Raw genomic sequence first — 25269 nt, 5'->3', positions numbered from 1 at the left:
ATAACACACTATATCACAAAGCTCAACTCATCTCAAACTGGTTTCTCCACAGTCACCAGATCTCAATCCAATAGAGCACCTTTGGGATGTGATGGAATGGGAGATTTGCATCATGGATTTGCTGCTGACATATCTGCAGCAACTGTGTGATGATACAGTATCATGTCAAAATGGACCAAAATCCCTGAGGAATGTTTTAGCATCTTGTTGAATCTATACCAAGAAGAATTATGGCAATTCTGAAGGCAAAAGGGAGTCCAACCCAGTACTAGCAAGATGTACCTAATAAAATGGCCGATGAGTGTACAAACCGGATTCCAAAAAAGTTGGGACACTAAACAAATTGTGAATAAAAACTGAATGCAATGATGTGGAGATGGCAAATGTCAATATTTTATTTGTAATAGAACGTAGATGACAGATCAAACGTTTAATCCGAGTAAATGTATCATTTTAAAGGAAAAATATGTTGATTCAAAATTTCACGGTGTCAACAAATCCCAAAAAAGTTGGGACAAGTAGCAATAAGAGGCTGGAAAAAGTAAATTTGAGCATAACGAAGAGCTGGAAGACCAATTAACACTAATTAGGTCAATTGGCAACATGATTGGGTATAAAAAAAGCTTCTCAGAGTGGCAGTGTCTCTCAGAAGCCAAGATGGGTAGAGGATCACCAATTCCCACAATGTTGCGCAGAAAGATAGTGGAGCAATATCAGAAAGGTGTTACCCAGCGAAAAATTGCAAAGACTTTGCATCTATCATCATCAACTGTGCATAACATCATCCGAAGATTCAGAGAATCTGGAACAATCTCTGTGCGTAAGGGTCAAGGCCGTAAAACCATACTGGATGCCCGTGATCTCCGGGCCCTTAAACGACACTGCACCACAAACAGGAATGCTACTGTAAAGGAAATCACAGAATGGGCTCAGGAATACTTCCAGAAACCATTGTCAGTGAACACAATCCACTGTGCCATCCGCCATTGCCAGCTGAAACTCTACAGTGCAAAGAAGAAGCCATTTCTAAGCAAGATCCACAAGCTCAGGCATTTTCACTGGGCCAGGGATCATTTAAAATGGAGTGTGGCAAAATGGAAGACTGTTCTGTGGTCAGACGAGTCACGATTCGAAGTTCTTTTGGAAATCTGGGACGCCATGTCATCAGGACCAAAGAGGACAAGGACAACCCAAGTTGTTATCAACGCTCAGTTCAGAAGCCTGCATCTCTGATGGTATGGGGTTGCATGAGTGCGTGTGGCATGGGCAGCTTGCATGTCTGGAAAGGCACCATCAATGCAGAAAAATATATTCAGGTTCTAGAACAACATATGCTCCCATCCAGACGTCATCTCTTTCAGGGAAGACCCTGCATTTTTCAACAAGATAATGCCAGACCACATTCTGCATCAATCACAACATCATGGCTGCGTAGGAGAAGGATCCGGGTACTGAAATGGCCAGTCTGCAGTCCAGATCTTTCACCTATAGAGAACATTTGGCACATCATAAAGAGGAAGGTGCGACAAAGAAGGCCCAAGATGATTGAACAGTTAGAGGCCTGTATTAGACAAGAATGGGAGAGCATTCCTATTTCTAAACTTGAGAAACTGGTCTCCTCGGTCCCCAGATGACTGTTGAGTGTTGTAAGAAGAAGGGGAGATGCCACACAGTGGTGAAAATGGCCTTGTCCCAACTTTTTTGGGATTTGTTGACACCATGAAATTCTGAATCAACATATTTTTCCCTTAAAATGATACATTTTCTCAGTTTAAACTTTTGTTCCATGATTTATGTTCTATTTTGAATAAAATATTAGAAGTTGGCACCTCCACATCATTGCATTCAGTTTTTATTCATGATTTGTACAGTGTCCCAAGTTTTTTGGAATCCGGTTTGTATAATATACTATTATTATACTTATGACTGTTTTAAAAGAAGAAATAGCCAACACAGTAGGGAAACTGTGGGTGTCTTAGTACCTATAATAAATGTACCAAAACTTTCTCAAGGTACCATTTGCCATCCCTTAGAGCAGTTTTCAAGTCCTGTCCTGGGGGCTCACTGCGGCTACAGGTTTTTGTTCCAACCATTTTCGCAATCATTCAGTCATTCTACCTTTAATTGATCTAATTGATTAATTAGCTGGCCTTTCTTTCTTTTCATACTCTGTACTCTCAAAAGCACAATAGTGTGAGAGTGGCATGGTGGCGCAGTGGTAGTGCTGCTGCCTTCATGTCCCTGGTCCTCCTTGCATGGAGTCTGCATGTTCTCCCGATGTCTGCATGTTTCCTCTGGGTGCTCAGGCTTGTTCCCAAGTTCAAAGACATGCAAGTTAGGTGAATTGGCAATGCTAAACTGGCCTTAGTGTGCATCTGGTGTGTAGATGTGTGTAAGTATGTGTTCACCCTGAAATGGACTGGTGCCCTGTCCAGAGTTTGTCCCTGCCATGCACCCTATGGTCTGGCACCCCCTAAAGTTTGATCCTCCCCACACTGTATCCTAATAACAAATGACAAGTAAATTAGCAAAAGGGCAGATGACACTGGATGTTGAAAGGCTGCACTTAAGGCACTTCAGTATCATACATAGTAAATAACAGCATAATTGACCAGATGACCAGGACAAGAAAAATGAAAATCATGAGGATAGTGATGAAAAATCTTAAAGAAAATGATAAAAAAACACTCCTTATTCTCCATGTAATAGACATAAATCAAATTCAAAATGAGTGAAGATTTGCAAAACAACAATAAAGTTTATCAGTTTGAACATTCAAAATCTTGTCTTTGTAGTGTATTCAATTGAATATAGGTTGAAAAGGATTTGCAAATCATTGTATTCTGTTTTTATTTACGTTTTACACAACGTCCCAACTTCACTGGAACTGGGGTTGTAGAAAGCATATATGTCTATTACATGGAGAATAAGGAGTGTTTTTTATCATTAAGCCCAGTTCTGTCAAAAACAGAAACTGGAATACAGTACTACAATTTGCTTAATTAACCCTAGGTAGCATAGAACATTTATGATACAATTAGTTACATTTCTTTTGGTCTTACTGTTGGAGCACAGGCAGGTCAAGTGTCTTGCTCAGGGGTCACCAACTCCGGTCATGGAGGACCACCATGGTTGCTGGTTTTCATTCTAACCCTTTTCTTAATGAGGGACCTGTTTTTGCTGCTGATTAACTTCTTTTGAACTAATTTTAATTGACATGCTCCAGAAGACTCAGGCCCTTTAATTGTTTCTTTCCTTAATTAGCAGCCAAACAATAATGAGATACAAAATGCGGCAAAACAACTGGTGTCCATCACTCAATATCTGAAAATAAAGAAAGGTGAAGATCTCAGGAGTGTCGATCTGCTCAGGTCCACAAACATTTTAACAGTGCTCTTAGAAAAGAGAAAATCAATAGTTTTGGAAATGTCTGCCATTGCACAATGAGAGCAGCAACAAGCCACAGAATTAAAGAAACGGTTTTATTTAACAACAAGAATCAACACCTCATTAAGCAGCTAACTGGAGTGAAATTGGTTGGAGTTTGAGTCCCTGACTTAGTTGGTCTTCTCTTGGCTCACTCATTTCACGTTTCATTTCTGTTTAAGAAAAGAAATGAAGCAATTCAGAGGAATAAATCTTAAAAGATAAGTCAATTAAAATTAATTCACAAGAAGTTAATTAGCAGCACAAACAGGACATTCATTAAAAAAAGGGTTAGAATAAAAACCTGCAGCCACGGTGGTCCTCCAGGACCAGAGTTGGCCACCCCTGGTTCTTGCTCATGGCCACACTGTTTCAGTGGTGGGATTTGAACTCACAACGTCAGGGACAGAAGTCCAGGGGCCTCATGTATAAAAGGTGCGTACGCAGAAAAATGTTGAGTAAGCCCGTTTCCACGCTCAAATCGCAATGTATAAAACCTAAACTTGGTGTAAAGCCACACACATTTCCATGGTAGCTCCAACCCTGGCGTACGCAAGTTCTGTGCTCGGTTTTGCAGACTGGCGGCACCCAGAGTCAAAGCAGTGCTACCATTCCAATGTGGTTTCCCTTTCTTTTTTAGATCCACATCCTTAACACGGCTTTATAAATATACTGAAATTAACCGCATATTGTTTATTAGTTTAATGCATCTGATTGTAATTAACCTGTAACAATACAATGGTCCACAGAATGGTCAAACTATTCTAAATACCATAGCTGCTTTAGCGTTGTTACTCTCACTGCACCTTTTTTTTCTTCTTTCATCTGCTCCCATTAGGGGCTGCCACAGCGGATCATCTTTTTCCATATTACTCTCACTGCACCACTCGGAGTATTTATATCACTATATATGAGTATGGAATCACAGATCTACAGCAGCTGATCGGAAAGAAAATTATCGGTAAACAGCATCAAGCACACTCTGTCTCAGCCATTCTGCCTATTTGAACTGCTCTCACTCAGCAAACGCTTCAAAGCCTTTCCTGTACGGATCTCGCGGTTCAGAAACAGTTTCATCCCAAGAACTATAAAAGCAATCAATCAGTCCATCAGGTGCTCCTTATAGAACTGTTTGTACTTATAAGTACAATTACCTCAGTGTAAACTTGCACTACAGTTATAATATTGCACAACCTGAGCCACTTTATAAAGTGCGTATTCACATATGATGACGAGCAACATTCCGTTATAAACACATTAAACTCTTTCACTAGGATAGATTTACCTGATTTACATAAAATAATTTCTCACCTGAAACACTCCACCTGCGTCCTAGACCCAATACCAACAAATTTTTTCAAAGAAGTATCGGGCGTGCTAATTGATAATGTTCTTGCCATAGTAAATTCGTCATTAGATACGGGGGTCTTCCCAGACTCTTAAGACTGCTGTAGTTAAAGCCCTACTTAAGAAACATAATCTTGACCCCTCGGCTCTTGAAAATTTTAGGCCCATCTCTAACCTGCCTTTCTTAAGTAAAATTCTGGAGAAGGCAGTCATTATGCAGTTAAATGACTACCTAAATAAACATGCTATTCTTGATAAATTTCAGTCGGGTTTTAGAACAAATCACAGCACAGAAACTGCACTTGTTAAAGTAGTAAATGATTTGCGGGTAAATGCAGACAGAGGCCATTTATCTGTTCTCATCCTCTTAGACCTGAGTGCCGCATTTGACACCATTGATCATAAAATTCTTAGAAATCGCCTTAGTCAATGGATGGGCCTCTCTGGCAGTGTCTTAAATTGGTTTGAATCCTAACTGGCAGGGAGAAAATTCTTAGTTAGTTGTGGTAATTACAACTCAAAGACACGATATCCGATATGTTGTTCCACAAGGCTCTATCCTGGGTCCGCTGCTATTCTCAATCTACATGCTTCCGTTAGGTCAGATTATCTCAGGGCACAACATGAGCTACCACAGCTATATTTATCAATAGCACCTGATGACCCCGATTTCTTGATTCACTAACACAATGTCTGACTTGTATCTCAGAATGGATGAATAGTAACTTACTCAAGTTAAATAAAGAGAAAATTGAAATCTTAGTGATTGGCAATAATGGATACAATGAGGCTATTAGAAATAAACTGGATACATTAGGATTAAAAGTCAAGACGGAAGTAAAAAGCTTAGGGGTAACTGTTGACTGTAATCTAAATTTTAAATCGCATATTAATCAGTTCACTAGGACAGCATCTTTTCACTTAAGAAACATAGCAAAAGTTAGACCTCTTATATCATTGAAAGATGCTGACAAATTAGTTCACGCTTTTGTTTTCAGTCGACTAGATTACTGTAACGCACTCCTCTCAGGACTACCCAAAAAAGACATAAATCGTTTGCAACTAGTGCAGAATGCAGCTGCTAGAATCCTAACTAGGAAAAAAAAATCTGAACACATTTCTCCAGTTTTGATGTCACTACACTGGTTACCTGTGTCATTCAGAATTGACTTTAAAATTCTGCTTATGGTTTATAAAGCCTTAAATAATCTCGCCCCATCTTATATATCGGAATGTCTGACACCTTATATTCCAAATCGTAACCTTAGATCTTCAAATGAGTGTCTCCTTACAATTCCAAAAGCTAAACTTAAAAGACGTGGTGAGGCGGCCTTCTGCTGTTATGCAGCTATAATCTGGAATAGCCTGCCAATAGGAATTCGCCAGGATAATACAGTGGAGCACTTTAAAACACTGCTGAAAACACATTACTTTAACATGGCCTTCTCATAACATCACTTTAACTTAATCCTGATACTCTGTATGTTCAATTCATCATAATAACTATTCATGGTGGCTCTAAAATCCGTACTAACCCCTACTCTCTTCTGTTTCTTTTTCCGGTTTCTTTGTGGTGGCAGCCTGCGCCACCAGCACCTACTCAAAGCATCATGATGCTCCAACATTGATGGACTAAAAGCCAGAAGTCTACATGACCATCATCATCAAGTCCTTCCGTGAGAACCCTAAATACAAAGAGAACTATTTCATTTATGTTAGGTAGAATGCCCAGAGGGGACTGGGCGGTCTCATGGTCTGGAATCCCTACATATTTTATTTTTTTCTCCAGCCATCTGGAGTTTTTTTTTTTTTTTTCTGTCCACCGTGGCCGTTGGACCTTACTCTTATTCTATGTTAATTAATATTGACTTATTTTATTTTCTTACTGTGTCTTTTATTCTTCTATTCTTCATTATGTAAAGAACTTTGAGCTACATTTTTTGTATGAAAATGTGCTATATAAATAAATGTTGTTGTTGTTGTAGCAAATCCCAGCCAACACTGGGCGCAAGGCAGAAAACAAACCCCGGGCAGGGTGCCAGCCCACCACAAGGCATGCACACAAACACACACACACTAGGGACAATTTAGAATCGTCAATGCACCTAACCTGCATGTCTTTGGACTGTGGGAGGAAACCGGAGCACCCGGAGGATACCCATGCAGACAAGGGGAGAACATGCAAACTCCACGCAGGGAGGACCTGGGAAGTGAACCCGGGTCTCCTAACTGCGATGCAGCAGCGCTACCACTGCACCACCGTGCCACCCTGTAGCAAAATTTGTTTATTATATTATACAGATAAAACTTTAACTACATTTAAATAATCTATATTGTTAATAATTAAACATGTGAGGATACGGTGTCGCTGCACTAGCAAGGATCTGGCGCTCTGTTTACTGACTATTCCTGCCTCACGCTGTATTCTTCCTGGGGCTGGTATGACACTGGATGGATAGGTGGATAGAATAATTAAACATGTACTACGAAGATATTTCAATGTTCCTTAAAAGTTTTGAAGAATTGCCGTTCTAAGCTTACAGATGGCTTAACGTCTATTACAGAGCTGATTGTGTGGCGATTGAGTGTTTGGAGAAAGAAAAGTAAGGACAGGAATTGGGGGATAGTACGTTTGAGGGAGACAGTACTGCTAATTTAATCGAAGGTCGCGCACGGCACAGTACGCATCTTGCAGGAGGTAGGAACAATCTCTGGACGAGGTGCCAGCTCGTCACTATCACTGCACCACCGTGTTCCCATGTTTAATACATGCTTTAATTCTTATCATCATGAAAATGATATATCGTATACATCTCAGTATTTTAATTATTAAGAGAATTGTAATATCACGAATGTAATAAATTCTGTGTCCTGTCGGAGGAAGAGAAAGCCCGGAAGTATGTAGTGATTCACACACATAGAGAACATAGATCAAATACAAAACAAAGCATTTAATGTGCTACTTTAGTTATGGGATTTGAGAAACTAGTGAATTAAATGATTTTAAGATAAAGTTTATAATGTTCTACTTTAATGACAAAATAAACTATGTGATAAAAGTGGAAATCTAGAGATTAAAGTTGACATTTTGTGCTTTTTCCCCCACTGTGTGACTATTTTTTTTCTCTATACTGTAATAAGCTTTCATATGACACTCAGATGGTGGGCCACGACTCGCCTTTTCATGGCGACTTTGATATATGACAACTTCTTTTTAATTTCGGGCACTGTGCGACTTTGTGAACTTGAGTTTCGAGTTTCTCCGACACTCTATGTCACTCGATCAACTTCCTTTTGTTGTTTATACCACTGTTTAAACCTAACAAATAGTATGTTTTTCCTTGCCTTCAACTGGTATTCCCTGAAATTCTTTTATTTTCCCCTGTGCTTTTGCCATTGTCTTTTCACAGAAGGCTGAGCTTAAGGGCTATTTATATTGATTTACATATTCAAAGAGGAGTAATTCTAAAAGGAGTTGGGACAGGACAGCAGGCACACGCACGTGCGTTACTTTTCACGCTGACTGGGATTTATGTAGCGGAAGAACGCGGAAGTTGCCATTCGCACAGATTTATGCACCTGGATTTTTTTGTGCGTACAAACATTTCCGCTATTGTCCGTACGCCATGTTATAGTGTGAATTCTACGCACGGTGTTATGCATGAGGCCCCAGATCCTTAACCACTACACCACACTACCTGCAGCAGTTGTTATTTGCAAAACCAGTGGCACTGGATACAGAACTCATAAAGACTATTGTACTAATCATACATTCATTCATTTTTCCTTCAGTACAACCTCATTAGCTGCTTGATGCTAAAGAACCCTTTGGTACATTATTTTCTGTTTTTATTTCTTTACGGTGGTATAGCAGAGGACAGGAATATATATGGAAAAAGATGATCTGCTGTGGCAACCCCTACCGGGAGCACCCTAAAGAAGAAGATGATAGTGGTATTGTCGACAGGAAATACTTTGGATATGACAGGTCAGATAACCAACTAAGAATCGATGCAACAGCTTGGCAGACAAGTACAACAAATTACCGATACCATTCTCTACCTATGACTCACTGGGCTTGACACTTAACGTCGTCATGCTCCAAATTAAAAAAAGAAGAGGAACAATTGTATATTTTTCATCTATCCATTTTCCTAACCCACTTATTCAGAACAGGCAGCTACAGCCTATCCAGCAATTATCGGGGTCAACACATAAATACTAGTTGTTTGAACTGTGCTGTAAAGAATTTACTGTCTTAATAACAGCCAACTTGTGACTTGTTTGGCTACAGCATCGTGCTTCAGACCAGTACATTACTTTTAAGGTTGCCACCCGTCCTTTAAAATACGGAATCGTCCCGTATTTGAAAATGAAATTGCGCTTGGCCCCCAAGGGATGTGGCCCCTGCTGCAGTATGCGTCCCTTATTTTTTTTTATTAAAAGTGGTAACCCTAATTACTTTACTCTAATACGTTCAACATGTACAAATAATTTTCCTATCGAATAAAAAATGCAGTGTCTTACTACGTGAAAAATAATAATAAAATATCATAATTGTTTTTCTGAAACATCCAAAGACACAGTCTCACACTATGCCATATTTTGCTGCGTAAGCGATTTGTTTATAAATAGCCTACTACACAATATAATCTCAGGGCTCGCACGATACCAGTCCTTCAGTCACACTAAACATGTTACTTTGAATAAAAAATATAATTTGCGCGACATATATTTCCCAAATGCATAATAAATGTTTGACCGAAAACTCGACGAGTAGCCCGTCCTTGCCGCGTTGTCTCTTCTTGACGTTATGTGTGCGCATCTCCGCTATGCTCGCGGGAGCGTGCGCGTGTACGACCGGAAGCACGTGTAGCCTAGGGATGATCGCGAGCTTGCTGGCCTTTGTGCTGTTTCCTTTGTCGCAGTTTCTCCACAGTTTAGCAGGTAAATGCGACTTAATAAGTGTCGAGCATGAGAGAGTCACTTCCGTAATGTAGTTTCGGCGGCAGGGTTTAAGAGAGAGAGCGAGCTTTCTGATTCGCACTGGCCTATTGCAAACGCGTGCTGTTTCTCGTCAAGTTTGCAACATCGACTTTGAGAAAGAAACTGCAGTTTTAATGTGGCAAAACGCCAATGCACAGGCTTTCCCTGTTTCCAATAACGCATCAGTGGCCACACAACATGGGCCTCGTGGAGTGGGAGAATTATTGCAAGTGTAGCGAGCTCGTCCGCGTCTCACTTTACATGTCAGCAGGTGTTCTGCGAGGTGGGGGTTGGCATTCTGTTGGGGGTATTCTGTGTTTACATCGTGTTCCTTATGGTTTTTCAGTAAAAGCAGCTGGGTGAGTTGTTTATAGTTATTAGCTGCAAACCTTACATCTTTATTTAAGTATAAGGTATGCGGTACGCGTGTGTTAACGTGTAGAAGCGAGACCGTTCTGTTAAAAACAGAAGCAAAGTTTTGCAGACGTTGAAAACAGTTTTTATCTTAGAAACATTCGATTGATGTTCTATTCCATTTTTGTTCGACTACTTCGGATGTTTACCTAACGGCATTGCTTTCATACAGGAAAATGGGACACTGGCGGGGGTAATTAGAGCTTTACGGCAATAACATCATAATCTACAAAGCTGAAAACAAGCGTAACGGTTGATCACAAGCCCATTAAATTTAAAGACTTATGTGTCATAGGAATCGGGAACAAGCCACAGCGTCATGATGGTGAAGCAGAAATCTTGACATATGATAAAAGTACTGTATCCGGAATGCTCCAAATGAGCTTGAGTTGCAATGGTGAAATCTCACATGTTCTTGTGTGTTGTGTGTAGGAGGACCTAGGTTTCTCCCTTCGGCAGCAGAGTTAATACTGTGCAAGATACAATAATAACCTTGAATTTCCCATCTGAATGTTACATGACTACTGTTGGGCAGCCGAAACCCCTTCCCCAAACATTTAAAGGTTTAAATCAACCATATGTGCAGTTTTTGGAAAAACTGGATCAAATCTGGACCTGTGACATTTTGTGATGGATGCCAATCTGTCACGTTTATTGTATTACTGTCAACTCAGCAGCCTCTATATTTTGTAGCTGTTGTCCTTTTTTAAGGAATTTGTTAAAGGCCACAGGGATCATCTTCAATAATGCTGTGCACAGCTTAAAGGTTACAAATTTACAAGTTAATGCTACATTTTGTTTCCAAAGGCTGATTAAGATGGCTTGTATTTTTGTAGTATAATGGAAACTTTTTTTTTAAATGAGAGGGAAGCTGGATTAGAAGACAAACTGATAGAAGGGACAGTGCTGGACGTATACCCTTGTGTAGCCTCTTTGTACAATATACAAGCTAAATTCATATTGAGTTGGTCCCTTTCAGAAGTCCCAGGGTTTATTCCCATCTTCACCTAGGCAAAATGTCAAAAGTGCAACACAAAGATGCCAGCCAATGCATACTTCAAATTTTCCCACAACACAGAGATGCCTGTCAGTGCCTACTTCACATTTTGGCACAGTTATTGCAGATTTGCTGGTGTTGGATCACAACTCATAATAGTGGATTCAATTTTATTATATAAATACTTGTCTAAATTGAGATCTAGTGTCTGGGGTGTCCACTGCCTTAATGTGAAACCAATTCAATGTGTTTGGGTCCGTTTTCAGGGTTCTAATAGCTCTTTGAAATGAACAGAAAAAGGACATTGAAAGCTGAGTGTATAGTTATTAAAAAGGGTGCACCTTGTTGTGATGTTTTGGTATCCCATGATATTGAAATGTCTCATTACTCATATCGGGTGTCAGTGTGAGTGTCAAATGTATTTCCGACTTGATTAATTCCAAGTCTGCATTATTGATACCTGCTGGGCTGGAGCTTTCACCATATCCCACTGTGCTCGTGAACCAAATTTCTTCAGACCGTGCAGTGTATTGTAAAGTCTAAAATTGTTAGTGATTCTTAGCCTACTAGTGCAGGCTGTATATTTTGCTTAACTGAGATATTGACTTAAATGCCCTGCTTAGGCTAAGGTACAAGAAGTTGTTTGTTTTGATATACCTCCTCTGACAATGCAACTTTTACCTAATTGACTTCATTTGTTACTCTGCCCAAGGCATGTCGGCTTTCATCACCTGCTTTTATAAACTGTTTCCAACCACAGGACCACTATTGGCTGGATGTTTTGGTACTGTGGCTCAGCTGTGTACACCTAAGGTGCTATTGCATTAACTCTTAAGAAGAGCTGTTGTTTCTACATTCTTACCCTTCATGTGGCTCTCACTACTTTGCTGCAATTAAAATATTTAAGGATGTAAGTTTCGTGCTTCTATTTGAATTGCACACATGTACAATCTAGTAATACTGAGCTATGTCCCATTATGATGCTTTTCTTGATTGAGCAGTGGACACTTAATATGCGTATGTACATTATGTATGCACTGCCTTCCTGAGAGTGTCATTATGTGGCTGGCACATTTTTGTTTCTGTCCTAAGATGTGCAATAAAACATGGGAATAAGTATTGTTCTTTAGTTAATATACTTTCCAGTGTTTCAAATTGCCCTCATTGCTGTAATCATGCAGCTTATTATGTTCTACTACAGCTCATTTTTATAGAAATATCAAATGACTGTCCTTTAAAGCTAGAAAATATGCGTGTCTGCAGTTTACTTGTTTCCATGTTTCAAAACTGGGCTGGTCATAAAAGTCTCAAACATTCAGTATCCTATGATCCACTTTATCGGAGTTCTTGCAGTGGTCAAGTGGGACATACTGTAAAATCAAAGGAACAAGAAATTTGAATACAAGTTAATTTAACTTCAGAACTCTGTTCATAATTATTTTATACAGATGTGTTTTATGGAACTTTAAACACACAGGGAAAGCAAGTAATGTTTCAGTAAAGCAAAAATAAAACATTTAATTGTATTTTCATGGGAAATTATGCAGTACCACTGGTTAGAAATGCATCCACCCTGCTGCATTTTGTTTCCTTATGATTTTTAAACAGTCACTGACTACAGTGATTTGCTGAAATGTTTATACATTCATTAACTGGGAATTTAAGTGTGTTAAATTATTTAACATAAAGTTGTAACTTCATTTAACTGAGGCCCTTGTGGTTGTACATTTCAGGAAATAATAAGAAACAGTAAAGCTTTTTTGTCAAAAATAAAGTCTGAGTTTTTAGATAGATACTTTATTAATCCCACGGGGATATTCACAAATACACATTTAATTTGTAATTAACCACATTTTATGGTTGTTTGTGAATGTTCCCCTACTTGTAGTACTCTGACCCTCTCTGACTTTAAAACAGTAACCATTTTTACATATACAGACTGTTTCTGAAACATTTTGGTAAACTGATGAATTAAGATAATTTGTAAATAAAAAATGGAGTTCATGGAATAATGAATGAATATATAAAATAGCTGGTTTAAGCATGCATAATGTTATGACATCCATAGAAATACCGTTGCAGGTGGGAATAAACAAAAAATAGTGTTTTAATGAAAGAATACTGCCTATGCTAAATGAACTTTTTCCAATCAGCAGATAATACGTGTGAGAATGACCACTTACAGGAGAGAAAGTCCATTGCTGTAGGAGAAAGCAGTGAGATGAGTGATGCCAATGAAGCCCACTCAAACAAAAATAATGAAAACGCTGGTAAAAAAGGGGTGTCACATGAGCCAGTGTATTTACAGTACACAATGAGTGGAGATGGATTTCATCTGATGAGTTCTGATGTGCCCCAAGCCCTTGAGGGAAAAGATAAGGAAAAGAAGTCCAATACTATTGAACAGCAGAATGAGAGAGATCTGAGGCTGAAGAGTCTGCAGCTATTTGAGAATTCTGACGAGAACCTTCAAGATGATTTGCAACTTGATTGGTCATTTGGCACCCAAAGCAGAGAAGAGCTAGTTGATAGCTTGTCCTGGCAGATCCCCAGCATGACATCTTTCCATCTCCTAGAGCAAGAGGGTAACTACATGTTTTACTATCTATGCTTAAAGACACGTTAAGGAATCATTAAAGTTGTGTAATGTTTCTACTGCAATTTTAATAGAATTATTCAGTATAGGGGAAATGTTTCAAAATGCTTTATTTGTAAACACAGAATGCAAAGCTCTTTATATACTGCTATAAATTAATTAATAGAGCATAAAGTGTTTTTAGCTACCTTGTGCAATCCATGGGTGTAGAGAGCTTCAGTTTAACCATTGTGTAATCCTTCTGCTACATTTCCTTTTTTGTGGAAACATTTGTTCACACGGTGATTGTTGGGATAGTTTCTGACTATGCAAAATATGCTTGTTACACTTTAGATATTTACTATTCGTCATATCACTTTACTGTATATTTAAAACAGTTTTTTTTCTTTTCTTTTTTCATTGCAGTAAAGGAAAGGCAGTGGGAAGATTTAACAAAAACCTGGTCTGATTTTTACACCCAGAAACCAAGTAACAATGGATGCCAGATTGAATTCACGGTCATGAGTTACAATATTTTGTCTCAGAATCTCCTAGAAGCAAACCCAACTCTTTATGCGCACTGCCCCATAGAAGTCCTCTCTTGGAACATTCGTCTTCACAACCTTCTTCAGGAGTTCCGCATGTGGGACCCAGATGTGAGTCTGGACAACCTCTTTACTAGCAGTTACAAATTTCCCTTTCCTTTACCTTTAATCAGGCCAAGCAGCATAATTTGACTTTTTTCAAATGCATGTATGGGTTGTTTCATAAGCCCTGGTAACAGGCAGATGCCACTTCAGATTTCAATTAAAAGTAACTTGAGTTCTTTGTTCTTTAAAATTGATTTATCGGTAAAAAGATTAAATCAGCATTTGCAATTAAAACTATATTAAAATTCTGGGTTTTACTTGATATAGTTCGCCATTTATACATGACTGGCTGTCCACTGCTTCTCCACCCGCGTACTAGTGAAACAGGACAAACTAAATTTAAAACTCAATAAACAAACAGGTATCACTAGCTAAGCGGAGGCATGTTACTCTGCAAAACGTGTGAGCGAGGAGGGCCCAGCCTAGCTCCCTACTCCTGACGTCACGATTCCCCCTCCCCTCAGCCCGCAGCCTCTCGGAATGGTGCGAATATTTCGCTCCTACAAGCGAACTATGATGCATAGTGTGATGAGAGAAATTGCAAAATCAACCGGAATGTCCAAGCAAATTATAGAAGAAAAATCAGATCTTAATCTGTTAAGTAGTTCTCTCGTTCGCTAGCTAAGCGTAGGTAAGGTGCCACAAGTGAACTATGATACTTAGCGCGATGAGAGAAGTCGCAAATAAACTGGAGTGTTCAAGCAAATTATAGAAAAAATCCTGATATAATTCCGTTAAGTAGTTCTCTTGTGAAAAGCGGACTGACAGACTTTAGATTTTATATATACATAGAGACGGATATATAAAAATCTGGAAAGGGCGAAAATGTAAACCATAGTATAATGAATTTATGAATTTCCCCTTGGCATTAATAAAGTATCTATCTATCTGTCTGTCTGTCTGTCTGTCTGTCTGTCTGTCTGTCTGTCTGTCTGTCTGTCTATCTATCTATCTATCTATCTATCTATCTATCTATCTATCTATCTATCTATCTGTCTGTCTGTCTGTCTGTCTGTCTGTCTGTCTGTCTGTCTGTCTGTCTGTCTGTCTGTCTGTCTGTCTATCTATCTATCTATCTATCTATCTATCTATCTATCTATCTATCTATCTATCTATCTATCTATCTATCTATCTATCTATCTGCACTTACAGATGTATATCTCTCTATTATAAAAAATATCCTGGGAGGGAGATGAGGCATAATCTTCACGGAAGACAATTTGACGTCCCGCATCATGTGACATCGTGTGCTACCAGCTCTTAAAACAACGACAAGCAGAACATGCAGCTTACCAACAGCAGGAAGCCGACCACTTCTCCTTAGCGTGTGTTTAGCATTCCCCCCCCTTTCACAACGCGAGCGGCAGAGACGCAAAATGGCAAAAGGACAGCTGCTGTACAGGCTTTGAAATGATCAATGCAAAGCGCGACAAGCAGAAAACGCAGCTTGCCAGTAGCAACAAACCAGCAGATGATCCGACTGCAACTCCTTGGCGTGCGTTGAGCTCCCTCCTTCACAACGTGAGTGGCAGAGACACGAAGTGACAAAAGTACAGCTGCTGTACAGGCTTTTAAATGATCAATTTGCAGCATGACAAAAAGAACACGCAGATTGCCAGCAGCAGAAAGGCAGGCATCTCCTTAGCGTGCATTCCGCTGCCCCCCCTAAACAAAACACGAGCAGTGTTATATGTCCTGCAAGAGATATTTAACCACGCCTGGGGCCGGAAATAAAGGACAAGTATTGTTTTTACGAAAGTTTTAAAGTAAAAGTGAAAATAATGCATATGTAACAATTCCCATGAAAATAACAATCTCTTTAAATTGTATATTCGGTAAACCAAACACGGGGGTGGGCAAGCGAAGCGAGCAGGGGGCAGAGCCCCCTAGTATATTAATGCAATTAAAACTTGATATGCTTTACAACAGTAAAACCAAGCACCAGATTAAAAAGCAAGAGTGGAGCGTAATAGTTTTGAAGTAATTGTTATTTTCCCTCTTTATGTTTTGACATTTGTTTTTATTTTCCCTCTTTATATTTTGACATATAACCAAACAAAACACCTGCAAGCTTATTATCGTAAAAATGAGAAAAAACAACAAATGTAAAAATAACACATTACCATGACCTAAAAGTAATTAAAAAATGTATATCTTTAATTAAGATATGAAGTTCTTAATCACAGGGGCTGGTGATATTGTGAGGAGCTGACTGTTTCAGAGCCTAGGACTCACAATAGCAAAGGTATAGTCCCCCTAACCTCAAGTGTATGTGCGGAACAAACAGAAATATTTGGTCAGAGGACCTAAGAAACTTGGAAGATGATTAAAGGCATAGAGGATTAATAAGATAAGATGGACATGTCATGTGGAAAGCTTTAAAAACAATAAAATACTAAAATCCATCTTGCAATTCACATGGAGCCAATAGAGAGAAGGCAACACAAGTGAAATGTGATCTCTTTTTTTGATGCCAGTCAAAACTCTGGCAGCAGCATTTTGGATTAACAGTAGGCAAGGCAAAGATGAATTGCAAACACTAATGTAGAAAAATAGACAGAAATGACTTCATCGTAGTGATGATCCTGATCTAAAAAAAAATATTTCTAGCCACAACATTTATTTCTTTATCAAATTTGAAATCAGAGTCAACATGTATACCAAGGTTGCTGATGTGCAGTTTTAAGGAAATCTATGCTTTCTTGGAAATAGTGTGAATATTAGAAAGATAAGAGAAGTGGTCCCAAAACAAACCCTTGCAGTACCCTGCCGGTAAGAGGGGCTATAGAAGATGACAAGCAACCAGTATTGACAGTAAAGGTCTTGCAATTAAAATATTTTGTAAACTTTAATTTAATTGCAAATCCATTGCTCAAGCTGATCAGTAACAACGCCATGATCAAGTAATTCAGAGGCAGCACTCACTCACCTCCAACAGGATCAACATAGTACACCTCTCAGAACCAGCTGCTAGCAGCAGATCATGTGTCACTCCCAGGGGGGCTCATTCAGTTCTGTGATTTTTTCTGAATCCAGACTGAAACTTAACAAGAGAGCTATTTTGATCTAAGGATTGTTGCAGCTTGGACGAAACAAAATTCTTGAGAATTGTGGGAAAAATGGATTTTTGGAGATAAGATGAAGACTATGATATGTGAGGGGTCAAGATTGCATCTTTAAAATAAAATGGAACAGAAGTTGTCATTAAAAACTAATTTTATTAAACAATTTACTAGTCCCAGTTTCTTCAGACATCACCTTAAGGAATTGAGCAGGCAAAAATCAAGAGAGCAAGAAGCTGACTTTGTGTGAGAGACAAGCATGTGAGAGGTGCGGTCTGAAACTGAGTAAAGACAGCAGTGTGCATGACAAAGACGTTAGTCATTAATTTATCAGCTTTAGTAATGGAAAAAAATGTTTTACTGATCAGAACAGACATAACACTGTTGAGGCTCAATGATTGATTAAATATAGCATTAACAATACTGATAGAACGCGAGGTCCTTGACAGTTAATTGGAGATAATGTCAGAAAAATATTTTGTTCTTGTCTTGACAGCCTCCTGATATTTGGCCAGACATTCTCTTGGAATGTTTAAGATAATCTGATGCCTGTCTTTCTTACACTTCCTCCCAGCCTTACTACAAGCCCGCATGAGAGAATGAGTGTCATTGTTAAGCGATTGCTGTGTCCCAAAAATATACACAAAGTGACAACATATATTACATGCAGATCTTAGACCTCTATGAAGTTTCATTGGTGAGAAAGAAGGCTTGAGTTGAAGGATGGAGAGTATTTGTGCTCAAATGCATATAAGGACAAGCAGAGGTTTTGTCCCACTCATTAATTAGAGTTCTCTTAAATAGTAATAATAAATGGTTGAACAGTAGATCGTGCTGCTCCCTTATAGGACCAACGTTCTATGTTCAAATTCCAAGTCCAGTCGTCGTTTGTATGAAGTTTGTGTATTCTCACTATGTCTATGTAGGCTTTCCTTAGGAGTGCTCTGGTGTTATATCCCCTTAAACACTGGCAATTCTTAATTGTTACTTTGTGAATACATGTGTGTGAATGTGAGTATGCTGGGCAGTTCAGTGTTGCCCTGTCTATAACTGTTACTTGTCTTACATCAATTGACCCACTACTGGCAGGGTAGGCGCTGGCTGTATGATTCTGAGTTGAATTGGTTGGTTAAATTCCCTTTGGGTTAGTTAGTTGTTACTTTTTTTCTTGATGGTTCTCTCACCCCTCACTCATGATTTGAACAACAAATAAATTTTGGCCCTTGGCAGTCTTTGTATGATGCTCTGGATCATGGCGCAGTGGATCCATTATTACTACTAACCCAGGACTTGTGATATGCCCGGTAAAACAAGACCTAAACTTAATTCTTATAGATGTCACTGACAACTAGTAAAGCAGTAATTTCTTGGGTAATTATTGTAAATCTTTTTTCCCCCCTATCATCACAGGACAATTAATAGTAGTCACATTTTTTACCCAAATCTAAAAAAACTGCAGAAGTATAAAATGTGTAAAGGATCAGCAGTGGGAGTATCATTTGAAAAGTTCAGTAATTACAGTAAGTTTTGCAATGCACAAACATGAAAATTTCAAAATGGCACTTTTCCTTCAAAACACATGCTTACTGTGTTTAAAAAGTACAAGAGAATCAGTTTTTCGAAAGATTTATTTAATAAACTAATTTCATCAAAGGAAAAATGTGAACCTAATGGCCCGGCTGAGTAAAAATATAACACAGTATTAAACTTTTGAAGATGCAGCTGTATTAGTTAAAAAAAATGCCTGAATAAGAATCAAATACAGGGGGTCCTCGGGTTACAACGTCTCGAAATACGTTTCGAGTTTACAACGCTCACTCCCATAAAAACTTAAAAAAAATTGAGACATGAGAAGAATAAAGGTAAGTATTTATTTTCACTCATTTTTTCTGGTACCACAGTACAGTACAGTACAGTATCTTTATGTCCTTTTCCTTTTTCTGTGGCTTAGTTGTGTTTTTATGTTCTAGATTATGATTTTATAAATGTGTTAGGATAGGTAAGTGACTTAGGCTGGGGTGTGTTTCGACTTACACCAAAATTCGGGTTTACATCACTGTTTTAGGAACGGAACTGTGTTGTAACCCGAGGACCCCCTGTACTCTACACAGCCAAAAGCAAGAACTCATGCATTGGGATTATTCACTACCACGATAAAATGTCATCATTATGTTTGTGAGGTACTGAAAACTTGAAATATGAATATTTTAACCAAGTATTTAATATTAATGTAAGGGTGGTTGGTGGCTTTCAGACTGGATCTAACATTCATAATTGTATGTTATTCTTTTTTGTTTTTATTAATTCAAGTAATTGTGATAACAGGCAGGTATATATAATTATTATTTTATGCTTATAACATATTTACTTTCTGTTATGACAGATTCTTTGTCTTCAAGAAGCTCAAGAAGACCATTACCAGGAAGAGATAGAGCCTACCCTAGTGCAGATGGGTATGAACAATCATCTTCTTGAACTGTCAGTTACAGTTGTAAAATATATTAAATACAGTATAATGTAAAAGGCTGTAGTAATGAAAGGATACAAATATATCTCTCTGTTAATTAATCTTTGAGATGTGTTACTTTTCTTTTGAACACTGTTTCATAGTAATAAGTAATAGCGCAATGCCAGATGAGTCAAGCCTGCATTTGAAACTGCTAATTGCATTAATTTAATGCTACTTAGAGTGAGGTGGAACAACTCCCAATGGATAATGGGCTCAGGGATTAGATCACAGATGGTAATAGGGCATTTACATATTTAGGTCTTTGGACAGAGAAGTTTATCACACGACAGATTGATGCATTAGATATACTGAATGTGTTTAGTAGAAAATAAGAAAACGATTGCCTACTATAAGAAAACTCCCTTGTTCTAAAAGTATGCACTCTTTTCTCTTTTCTAAAGGCTACAAGTGCATCTATAAACGACGGACGGGTAACAAGAAGGATGGCTGTGCTTTGTGTTATAAGACTTCAAAGTTTGATCTCATTTCATCTGAGCTGGTGGAATTTCTTCAACCCAGTGTGGAGGTGTTGGACAGAGACAATGTAGGAATAGTAGCTCTTTTTCAGGGTGTTGTACCTTCTGATCTAAAACCAGAGGGAAGGCCCTCAAAAGCATCACCAATCTGTGTTGCAAACACTCACCTCCTCTTCAGTCCAAGAAGGGGAGATATCAAACTTGCTCAAGTGGCACTGCTGATGGCTGAAATTGACTTGATGATAAGGCCTTGGCGAGAGAAGGGAGCATCCTGTCCAGTGATAGTTTGTGGAGACTTCAACTGCATTCCCCGCATGCCTCTATACCAGTTCATTGTGACAGGGCAGCTGTATTACCATGGATTGCCAGCATGGATGGTAAAGTTCTGTTACTCTTTTAATGTGCTAGTATGTCTTTCCAGTGAAAAATAAATATTTTGGAAAAAGCGTTTTTAGGTATCATTGGCAAAGAATCCATATGTCTTTGTTTAAATACACACTGTTTTCCTCCTATTGTTTAAGTATATGGGAGACATTACCCGTTTCAAATGGGTGTTTTGTTCTGTTTATGCAATATTTTCAAATGTACTTGATTTAAAATAGGTGTAAAATAAGAAAAGCTTCCAGAAAATGAGTTATTGAATATGAGAACTAGAACTTGAGCAACTATGAAAACCAACAATCTTTGGAATATTTTTTATAAAAACAATCTTAAAAAAGATTGATATGTGTCGTACTGTAACAAATTGGCAAGTCAATTTCAGGTGGCACATATATGTTTCGAAACAAAGTAGATTTCATAGAGTGGAATGTCAGTGTACACAGTCTCATCCCAATGCAATAGATATCTCAGTTAACTAAACAACACAGTCTTTCTTAGTACTGACTGGGAAGTGACTATAGTGACTTTTATGTAAATAGTGTCAAAGTAAATTGTAATCTGTGGATTGAGTGCTAGTACAGTATTTGTTTTTTTTTTCATGCATATAGATAGTATTATACTGGTACAGAGTATTATGTAATACTTGTAACGGCGCACTATAGGATAACATGCAGTGAATACACTTGACTTGAACATTCATAGTTTTCATATTCTCTCTCTGTAAATTTAACATTTGTTTGCTCAGAGATTGATGCAGTTGCTGCTTCCTGAGCAGCTGTACTTTTCTCCACTCTAGCAGCCTGCTTCTTCTTTTTTTTGGTCAGCATCTTTTTGCTTTAAAACTGATTAAGTCAGTGTTTGTGTTGCAATTACTTAGTATGTGTTCTTTAATTTTTCACTTAAGCTGGCACTTAAGTCTTCAATCTGCTTCAAGAATGATTTAAGATATGAAGAGGTAGGGGAAGTGACAGCGAAGGTGGTAGGGATGAGAAAGGCATATGTATGCATGTGCCGCACAGCTGTCCTGCTGGCTGCTGCCGAGAGTTGATTTTGCAATAAAATAAAATAAAAATAGGAATAACCTTGGAGGTCAATCATCACCCCGGAAGTGTACAGTAGAGGTCACTTAGTATATGTGTACCAAATTTCAGTTCAATAGGCCAAATGGTTTGCGAGGTACAGGTGATTTAAAATCCTAGACAGACAAACAGCCAGCCATGGTAGCGTATTATATATAAAGGTATATAAATGGCTTACATAATGTTTAAAAACAGCTAATGTTTGTCAAGTTTTACTAAGTTTTACTGAAATTGTGCTTCCTGTTCTTGTGGTGAGCTGTGTTCTTATAAACAAAAATACAATTGTTTCCAAGAAAAATTGGGACAATGTGTAAAATGAAAAAACAGAATATGATAATTTGAAAATCACGTAAACCCTATTTTTAATTGAAAATAGTACAAAGACAACATATAAAATGTTCAAACTGAGAAATATTATTGTTTTCTATATTGTTGAAAAATATAAGTGCACTAGCCAACCCGCGGCGTACCATACGCCGCATAATCAGGCTGTTTTTTTTAATGATTTTTAAGCACAGGGAAAAAATTAACATTTGAAAAATCGGTAATGTAAGAAATCAGCAAGAAAAGCAACATTGTAACAATGCACGGAACAAACCAACACACAATCGTTCGCGACTGAAAACTGGCGTACCGCCATCGTGCCCTCTCGTTCAGTAAGCACTGCCTGCTCATGTGCCCACCTCCAACTCGTCACTTGAGTCGTTGTCGTCTTTGCACAGTCCAGAGGCACCTGTGACTCACGTAGACTTTTCATTGCTCTGTGTGGTTTTGGCTGCTTCTCTATATATAATCCACCAAGACACCCGACCACGGTAGTAGCGCGGTAGGAGGGGGGTGTGTACAAAGGGTAGGGACGTAATGGCTCACCCACGCCTCTCTGCGGCGGGTAGACACATGCTCAATCTCATGCATAATTATTTATTGAATGCTAAACACTTCTGGAAAGACACGACGCATGTTTGTCGCGGATGCGAATCCCTGTATGTAGTGTGTAAAACAGTTTGCTATGGTGCACGCGGTCGTGCGTCGTAACTGAAAACTCGGTTTTTAAAGACTGCTTACTTCATTGTGTTTTAACCTCAGTTGTAAAGGATTGTTTTAAAGATCCCATGGTGATTCACCTCCGCGAGAAACATGCCTCTGTGAACAGTCAACGTGGCTCGGAGATGCATGTAGCCTCTACGACAGACGAATATAAATGACGCCGGTTTTTCTGTGTCGTTGTGTCCGAGTTGGTGGCCGTGGCTCTGCGAGTTGTCGTCGTATCCAATGGTCTCGGAGTTGGTGGGCCTGGCTCCTTCCTGCGTGCGCCATAGGTGTCTTACTTGTCGGCGGCTCAGTGAATCCGCGCCCCTTCCGGCATGCTTTCCATGGGTGTCTTGCCTTAGTGAATTATATATATATAGATTTTGGATATGCCAGAAATGTTTCAGAGAAGTTGGGACAGGGCATGTTTACCACTGCATTGCATCACCTCTTGTTTTAACAACACTGCAAACATTCGGGAACTAAGGAGATCTGTTGGTGTAGTTCCAAAAGTGAAATGTTGTCCCATTCTTGCCTGATACAGGATTTCAGGTGCTGAACAGTTCAGGGCCTCCTTTGTAATATCTTTCCTTTCATCATTTCCCAAATGTTTTCATTTAGCAGGCCACGTTAGCACCTGGACTCTCTTACTACAGATTCATGCTGTTGTAATGCATACCGAATGTGGTTTGGCATTGTATTGCTGAAATATACAAGGTGTTTTCCCAAAAAAGACATCATCTGGATGGCAGCATATGCTGCTCCAAAACCTGTATATATTGTTCAGCATTAAAGGTGCCTTCCCAGATGTACACGCTAAGCTACCAATACTGTGACATACCCTATCTTTTAAACTGTCTGCTGATAGCAAGTCAGCCGGACCCTCTACTTTTTAGTCAGGGGGGATGCAGAATACATGATTTCTAAAAAGAATTAAAAATTTTGATTCATCACACCACAGAATAGTTTTACACTTCACCACAGTCCATCTTAAATGAGTTGGGCCCAGAGAAGACAGTTTTGTTTTCTGGATCATGTTTTTATACAGTATATGGTATAGTTTAAACTTGTATTTCTGAATGCAGCAACAAACTGTATTCACAGTGTTTTTTTGAAAGTGTTCCTTAGCCCATACAGTGATTTCTCACGATCCTGTGAATCTTTTAAATGGTATTATGTACTTTAGATGATGAAATGCTTTGCCATTTTATGTTGAGAAATATTATTCTTAAATTTTCACACTATTTGCCTGTGCGTTCTATCACAGCCCCTCCTCTTTCGAGAGACTCTACCTCTTTCACATGCTCTTTTTATATCCAATCATGTTACTTGTTGTTAAATATTCTGGCAGGTGTTTTTTTTTTTTAAGTGCACAGCTTTTTCCAGTGTTTGATTACTCTTATCCCAACTTTATTGAAAGTTGTTGGTGACTAATTCAAAATTAGCATATTTTTCATTAAACAGTAACATTTGCCAGTTTCAACATTTAGTAAATTGTCTTTGTTATATTTTTTAGTTAAATATGGGTTTAAATGATATGCAGATCATTGCAGTCTTCCTGGATACAGGCTTACATGGGAGACAGCAGTACCATGTCTTGAATGCAGGTAACATTATCAAAATCACTGAAATATTAGGGCATTATTTTATCATTATTTATCATTTAATCGTTGTGTATTTTATTTAAGACACATGTTAAATAATACATGTGTAGTAAAACAAGGGTGCTTTCAATATGCTTCTGCAAAAGTGAAAGTTAATTTCAAAAACACAACAGTTAAATTGTTTGCATTCTTCCCTGATTTTAACTACCCTTTATCCCTGCTTAGAATTAGGTAATTTTGTTTTGTATTTTGCAAATACAATATTTATAATTTTATGCTGGTTTAAATCTTGGTTTAAAATGAAAAATCTGATGCATCATGTCTAGGTTATGCTGACCGCCGCCTATCTCCAAACATTATGTAATTTTTTTTTTTTTATTATTGTTGTATATTGTGATTTCCATAAGAAAAGAAACATGTCCTGCTTTTTGTAAAGAATTGAATTTTAACATCTAAAATGCATCTGTAGTAAATGGGAGTAGTAGCACAGCGGTTAGTGCTGTCTCTTTATGAGTTCACACTTTTTGCCTATCTGTATGGACTTCGCACAGTCTCCATGTGTCTGTTTAGAGTTGTCTGCAGGTCATTGTTTCTGCCAAATCCAAAACATATGCTTGTCAGGTTACTTTCTGATTCTAAATAGGTATTGTGTAAATATAAATGTGTCGGTCTAGCCATGGGCTGGCACCTTATCCAGGATGGGATTTTGCTTTGTGGCCAAGGCTGTCATGATA

General features: G+C 38.4%; 1 protein-coding gene across 4 annotated transcripts in view; it reads left to right on the top strand.

Moving 5' to 3' along the window:
• Nucleotides 1-9600: 9600 nt before the first annotated feature.
• The window catches only part of angel1 (angel homolog 1 (Drosophila)), a 36791-nt gene continuing 21122 nt past the window's right edge, over nucleotides 9601-25269 (top strand). The window contains exons 1-5 of one of the 4 annotated variants that reach the window (XM_039741598.1): nucleotides 9601-9720; nucleotides 13327-13755; nucleotides 14172-14401; nucleotides 19841-19910; nucleotides 20368-20819. In XM_039741598.1, coding sequence (XP_039597532.1) covers nucleotides 9606-9720; nucleotides 13327-13755; nucleotides 14172-14401; nucleotides 19841-19910; nucleotides 20368-20819 — 1296 coding nt within the window. In that variant the 5' untranslated portion in view covers nucleotides 9601-9605. Of the gene's footprint in view, nucleotides 9721-10050; nucleotides 10119-12056; nucleotides 12081-13323; nucleotides 13756-14171; nucleotides 14402-19840; nucleotides 19911-20367; nucleotides 20820-25269 lie in introns of those variants that run through there. The other 3 variants (XM_039741597.1, XM_039741600.1, XM_039741599.1) reach the window with 3 other exon arrangements.

This window comes from Polypterus senegalus, chromosome 18 (genome assembly GCF_016835505.1).
Source record: "Polypterus senegalus isolate Bchr_013 chromosome 18, ASM1683550v1, whole genome shotgun sequence".
Lineage (NCBI taxonomy): Eukaryota > Metazoa > Chordata > Cladistia > Polypteriformes > Polypteridae > Polypterus > Polypterus senegalus.
Note: the sequence above shows the minus strand (reverse complement) of the source record. Positions and strands in the feature narration are given on the sequence as shown.